The following is a 7489-nucleotide window of genomic DNA, read 5'->3' on the forward strand; positions in this document are numbered from 1 at the left end:
CGCATCTCTGCAATAGATCAGGAGTGACACCCAGGGCGATATGTCTATTAGTACAGGTAATACTACTCCCATCATGGAACAGTGTGTTCCATGCTGGAAGTATTAGTACTACCAACAAAACATAAAAAATAAAAAAATAAAGTGAAACACACACACTTAAAAATTAATTAACATTTTGTTTTGAAATATATAAATTTCGTCAAATACATTTTACATCACTACTACATCCTTTTCTTTTCTTTTTTTTATTTTTTTTTGGTACCCAACAAATTTTGGGTACCAAAAAAAATGCCAAAGGGGACAAAAATGCCATTTCCACTCAAATGCAAAAGACGCAATAAAAAAACGCCAAACACAGGAAAATGCAGTAGAAACTTAGCCTGAGACCCCACTAATAAAATCTTTTGATATGTCTAAATAACAGATACCATTTAACATGTGACTTTCAGACTCTATTCCTTTATATTTTGTAAAGCAATTATTATAAAGTTTAATGATCAGATATATTTTTTTATTTTTATCAGCTAAAGAGCAATGAACTTATCCATAATGTTGGCACCTCGATGACCTTTGGATTTGGCACAATAGCCTGCTGGATTCAGTCCATCCTGACCTTTAAAATAAACATCAAAAATGAAGGGAAGAAAACTGGAATCCCCAGAGTTATATTGTCTGCAACAATAACACTTTGTGTTATCATCTGTATCCTTTCTACTGACACAGACAATGCCTTGTGCATGATGTAGTTATATAAAGCCTCTAGTAAGTTCATGATATAGCTAAAACCTTACTCAAAAACATCCATGTTCCCTATGTACACGATAGAATGTTTAGGTTTTTATATTAACTATTTATTAATAATTTTTGGTGATGTTTTGCTGCAGTTTCCATTCTGTCCATTAGGCCTAAAACTAAGCTTAGACTTCCTGTTCTGTACAGATTATTTCCCATTAGATGTTTTTCTTCTAAGCACAGACGGTAGTACAGTTAAAGATGACAGCAGTATATAGAGGACACTGGATCCACTACCATTCACAGCAGAGATTAGTAGGGATCGACCGATATTGATCTTTTAGGGCCGATACAGATAACCTGGTACCTTTCAGGCCGATAGCCGATAACTTATACCGATATCCCGGTGTAAGTTATCGGCTATTTCTTTAACCCCCCCCCGGCAGGGCAGAAGCAGCTGCAGATCAATGATTTAAAGCGGGCGCTTTAAATCAATGAACTGCAGCGGCTTTTGCTGGGCCAGAGACCGCCGCCGCCACCTGCTTCTCCCCCCCTGCCAAAGTTATTGCCGATACCGATAATGTCCAAAATCGTGAATATCGGCCGATAATATCGGCCAAACCGATAATCGGTCGATCCCTAGAGATTAGTATCCCCTTCCCTGTAGAATGACCTTTGAAAAGGTCACAGTGAATGCATAGTACTGTCTCCAATTCATTTGAAAGGGAAAGGTCTTGTCTATTGATATCTTTGGTCCATGGGTTCTGCTGTAAAATATATCACTAAATGCTGTTAAAAAAAAAAGTTCAGGTAAGATGGCAGCCCCCATAATAATGCACAAAACAATTAAAAAAATCACAAAATAGATGGGCTGGCCTTTTGGACATGCTACATGTGCATCTGCACATCACATTCATCTCTTTTCTTTTAACAACTTTCCTTTAAATTTAAGGCAAGAGTCATCAGTGCCTTCAGAGGCGGCTTTAGACTTTGTGAGGCCTTAGGAGAAACTCGAACAGGAGGCACTCACTGACATAATTAAAAAAAGAAATGCAAGCTATTATATGGTCCAACATCCAGCTCTTGTATTTAGGTTTTAGGCCCAACCTTATCAGGAGAAATGTCTGTTTTCTAGCCATACATCCAAAAAATCTAAATTTTAATGAACTAATCGGCAGTTACAAATCCTGCGCATCAAATCTGCGCAGGATCCTGTATGTGTGTTTTCCGGTGGAAATTATGTTATATCCAAAAGATAGGGGATAAGAATCTGCGGTCGGATCAGTCCATCGGTCCCAGCAGTCGAACCCCCTGTGATCTCCAGCACAATGGCCCAGCTCTGTGTACTGTAGATCTTTTAATTAAAAATATAAAATGTTACAATTATAAATAATAACTTGATAATACAAACAACATACACCTGTACAATACAAAAATTAGTCCATAAATGTCCATCATAGTATTTTCTCACCAAACACACATACCACTATAATAATAACCCCACACGTGTAAACTACTGAACTCTACTTTCTCATAATGAAATAACAACCCTACTCATAATAACAACAACAAACACAACAACATATTATAACTACATTAATAATGATAACAACAATAATAATCAAAACTTACACCTTATTATTAAAACTATACTAAAATCCCAGGTCCGGTTGACCAACCAAAAAAAAAACTAATTTGTATTACTAACCACCAGAGTACTGTACTGTACTGTACCTGAGTGGCATTTCTGGCACTCCCACACAAATGAAGGGAGCATGTGTGTGATATCTACAGCATGCACTCTCTCTGAGAGCCAGGGCTCCGTTTTGGAGATCACAAGGGATTCAGACCCCCTTGATCAGATACTTATCAGTAATCTTCACTGGACAACCCCTTTAAGTACAGCATATAGACACTTTATATTTAATAATGTAACCAGTATCATTGTGTTACATACCTCTGTCACCCTTCTTTTTGCAGTTTTATTTAAAAATAGACAACAAAACAGAGACTAAACTGAAACATGCGGATACACCAGTTAGGGGTCCTAAATAATGATTGACAGCCTTACCTGTGCAAATGTATATACAAAGATAGCTGTCATTTCGACTCATTTAATCAACAAATTTGTCATTTAAAAACAGCATTTGAGGAGTTAACAAGATTGGTGTTTCATATGCCATGCCTCTAAATAAATCTGGAACATCATTGGCTGCTCATGCACCTCTATGAGGGCAAATCATTTTTCATAGCACTTCAACAACAAATGGTCAGTTGATGACAATATACTTTACCATTGCTAAAGAAAAAGTTGATTGTATTGTAGTTAGTTAAAGTTATCATGGTACAAAGACACAGTACAGAAAGAAACATTATCAAAACCCACATTATTATACACTGGTCAAAAAACTAAAGGGAACAATAAGATAACACATACTAGATCTGAATGAATGAACTAATCATATGAAATACTTTCGTCTTTACATAGTTGAATGTGCTGACAACAAAATCACACAAAAATTATCAATGGAAATAAAACGTATCAACCCATGAAGGGCTGGATATGGAGTCACACTCAAAATCAAAGTGGAAAACCACACTACAGGCTGATCCAACTTTGATGTAATGTCCTTAAAACAAGTCAAAATGAGGCTCAGTAGTGTCTGTGGCCTCCACGTGCCCATATGACCTCCCTACAACGCCTGGGCATGCTCCTGATGAGGTGGCGGATGGCCTCCTGAGGGATGTCCTCCCAGACCTGGACTAAAGCATCCGCCAACTACTGGACAGTCTGTGGTGCAACGTGGCTTTGGTGGATGGAACGAGACATGATGTCCCAGATGTGCTCAATCGTATTCAGGTCTGGGGAACGGGCGGGCCAGTCCATAGCATCAATGCCTTCCTCTTGCAGGAACTGCTGACACACTCCAGCCACATGAGGTCTAGCACTGTCTTGCATTAGGAGGAACCCAGGGCCAACCGCACCAGCATAAGGTCTCACAAGGGGTCTGAGGATCTCATCTCTGTACCTAATGGCAGTCAGGCTACTTCTGGCAAGCACATGGACAGCTGTGCGGCCCCCCAAAGAAATACCACTTCACATCATTACTGACCCGCTGCCAAACCAGTCATGCTGGAGGATGTTGCAGGCAGCAGAACTTTATCCACAGTGTCTCCGGACTCACTTATGCTCAGTGTGAATCTGCTTTCATCTGTGAAGGATACAAATAAGAAAAAAACTACCTTAGCAGCAGCCGCTCTGGATCCCAAAGGAAGTGGTCACACTCAGGTCATAAAGTGGCAAAGTGCAGCAACTTTATTTGATGTACAGCAATAAAACAATGACGCGTTTCGGGGTGAAACTACCCCTTCATCAGATTGACTGTAGTTCATCTGTGAAGAGCACAGGGCGTCAGTGGCAAATTTGCCAATCTTGGTGTTCTTTGGCAAATACCAAATGTCCTGCACAGTGTTGGGCTGTAAGCACAACCCCCACCCTTGGACGTCGGGCCTTCATACCACCCTCATGGAGTCTGTTTCTGACCGTTTGAGTGGACACATGCACATTTGTGGCACAAAGGCGGAGGTAGCGGTCCTGCTGCTGGGTTGTTGCAATCCTACGGCCTCCTCCACGTCTCCTGATGTACTGGCCTGTCTCCTGGTAGTGCCTCCATGCTCTGGACACTACTCTGACAGACACAGCAAACCTTCTTGCCACAGCTCGCATTGATGTGCCATCCTGGATGAGCTGCACTACCTGAGCCACTTGTGTGGGTTGTAGACTCCATCTCATGCTACCACAAGAGTGAAAGCACCCCCAGCATTCAAAAGTGACCAAAACCACCTGCAGAACCACTCCTTTATTGGGGGTGTCTTGCTAATTGCCTATAATTTCCACCTGTTGTCTGTCCATTTGCACAACAGCATATGAAATTGATTGTCAATCAGTGCTGCTTCCTGAGTGGACAATGTGATTTCACAGAAGTGTGATTGAATTGGAGTTACATTTTGTTGTTAAAGTGTTCCCTTTATTTTTTTCTGAGCAGTGTTTTATCAAAAGCAATAATGTATTTACATAATGGTTTCCTTTACATCAGCTGTGCACAGATTTTATTTTTGAATGGAAGAAACTTAATATCTACGCGCCAAGAGTTCAGTGGGTCCTTGTCATGTGCTTTGTAACCTTTTTTGGCACCTTGGCGGTGGAGTTTCGACACTGCAGGTTTGAAATTATTTGCGTTGAGAACCAGCAGCACCAAGAGATCTTAAACAGCATGTCTGAAAACATGTCTGATGTCTCTGAGTATCAAACAGACCAGTTGTAACATGGACCCACGAGACTAACAAAAGAATGTGGAGAATATGAACTGAAGTGTTGTTTTTACAACCGATATGAAATGTGAAATAACTGAAGACTATAAAAGACAATTCACTTGGTTCTAAAACGTCAGTGTTACCCCAATGAATTTTTTGAGAGAATTCAATTGGGGGCTTGGAAAATCAATTTGCTTCAACTGTTGTTTGAAAATGTGAAGATATTCCGATAGCAAGGTTGGAACAAGAATTCTTATGGAAAATGGCGTACCTACCAAAAAGTCTTGGTACATCACTGTTACGGAATCTATAAAGAGTTGGCGCCTGGTACCATACTTATTCCCCCCTCTACTATACTTTCTTGGAAGCCTTGAAGGTCAATAAGTGCAACCAGTCAGGTCACCTTGTGCTTTGATCACAGCCCCATATTGCATTACAGCACCAGTGCATCTCTATTGCATTCCACTACAGACACCTTTTTGCTGCCAATGCACCTACCTATTACCTGCAAGCAACAGTAGCGTTAACTTACTGTTTGGCATCTACTTGATGCGGCTGTAAAAGTGAATTTGGCAGGTAAATTTGTGTATGTGCCGTATAGCAAGGCCCTGCACCAGGAAGCTGGGGCGCTTTAAGGCTATGTTCACATCAACATTGTGAAGCTCCGTTACAGCCGCTGATAACGGGCGGTGAGGTTGTCACAACTGATATTAATGGAACCCAACAGGCCCTATTCACTTCGAATGCGGTCCTTAGGTTTTCCGTTAGATGTCCGTTATTTTGCAAGATTTAGCAGAGACAAAAAACCTGGCATGCACGGTTTTATTCCCGGCTAAAGCCCGGTCATTTTAGTGGAATCAGTGAACAAAGCTCTACAACGGAACTCTAAATGCTAATGTGAACTCAGCCTTCTTTGCTTATTGCATCCTTCTATGTAAACACTCCTTTAAATAATATACCGTAGCCTAATGGTTTATGTCATTGATGTGCAAAAATATTAGGTTTTCATTATAAAACTAGTGCAGATACAAAGTTAAAGTTTTGCTTAAAGCATTAAAGCATTTTGAACCTGCACATAATAGGAAATAGATTAACAATTTACCTGCACAGAATCACCATCATCTGCAAGAAACAACAATGTTGAACATATTGTGTTATAGGAAGATCTTATAAATGAACATATATTGATAAAGTTTTTTTTTACTGCCTTTTAGTAGTCTTTCACACCGTCCTTCTTCATTGCCCCACTTCCTGTCTGGTCAACATGCCGTATGGGGCTTCATGTTCCTGCTGCCATCTATTGAAGGAGATCTCCGGCGAAAATTATTTTATCCCCTATCCACAGGATAGGGGATAAGTAGCTGATCGCGGGAGGTCCAATCGCTGGGATTCCCCACGGTCACTTAGACAGGAACCTGCGCTTAGTGCTGCAGCTGGTAAGTGATCCATTCATTTCTATGGAAGCGCTGAAAAGACCAGAGTACAGCTCTCTGGCATCATCAGCACTCACATAGAAATGAATGGCGTGTGTGCTGCTAGACGACACATGCTCCTCCCTGAGAGCACCGCGGTCCCTTCCTGGTGATCGCGGGAGGGGGGGCCCAGTGGTCAGATTCCCCCCCGTGATCAGCTATTCATCCTCTATTCTGTGGATAGGCGAAAAGTTTATTCGAGTTGGCTGAATTGCCAACTAGAGTGTACAGCAGGAACAGCAAGACTGTTACAGGATGTACACTACACAGGAAGTTGAACTAATGGAGACAACAGAGATGACAGTTTGCATCAGAAGCAGAAAGAAAGCATGAAAGACTAAATAAAAGTAGTAATATAACTTTACATAGTAATATATGTTCACTTATTAGACTGTTGAAGATAAGATTCATTGTTAGAATACCCCTTCAAAGGAAGTCGTGTTCTAGAATGTTTATGGCAGTGCTCTTAAACGCTGGTCGAACTGCCTATATTGTTTACACAAAAGAATATTCTGCTATTTCTAATGTGAAAAAGGCATTTTTCTTTATTAATCCAAGCATTCTTACAGAATAAGTACATATACTTACAAAATACCAAATTCCTATGTTTGAAGAAGCTCTAACTTTTTTAGTCTGTGATATGCTTTTTTTTTTTCTTTGTGTATGGAGATATATTCCTGTTTGGCCTAGGCTGCACATGTAATTTTTAGTCAGGTGACAAAAAAAAAAAAAAAAACTACACAAAAACATTTCCCATTTGCATATTATGGAGATAAAAATGTATGCCTAAAATCATGATGACAAGTTCATCTAGGCTAATTTACAACCATGTTTTTTTGCTGACAGGTCCATTTTAACCCTTTTGCAGGCATATTTACTTGGTGCCATAGTGGCACAAAAAGTTACTTGTATAGCTTAGAGGTTTTGTTGTGTTCACACTAACTTTAAAGGGATCTTTTCAGGCTGGTTCT

At 40.2% G+C, this 7489-nt stretch overlaps 1 protein-coding gene across 8 annotated transcripts in view; it reads left to right on the forward strand.

Annotated features, from left to right (window-relative positions):
• TMEM150C (transmembrane protein 150C) overlaps nt 1–7265 on the forward strand; it is a 225095-nt gene extending 217830 nt beyond the window's left edge. For all 8 annotated transcript variants that reach the window (XM_056568919.1, XM_056568914.1, XM_056568916.1 and 5 more), the window contains 2 exons: nt 525–702; nt 4840–7265. In XM_056568919.1, the coding sequence (XP_056424894.1) occupies nt 525–702; nt 4840–5057 (396 nt within the window). In that variant the 3' untranslated portion in view covers nt 5058–7265. The remainder of the gene's footprint in view (nt 1–524; nt 703–4839) is intronic.
• Nucleotides 7266–7489: the final 224 nt, after the last annotated feature.

This window comes from Hyla sarda, chromosome 1, assembly GCF_029499605.1.
Source record: "Hyla sarda isolate aHylSar1 chromosome 1, aHylSar1.hap1, whole genome shotgun sequence".
NCBI classification, from domain to species: domain Eukaryota; kingdom Metazoa; phylum Chordata; class Amphibia; order Anura; family Hylidae; genus Hyla; species Hyla sarda.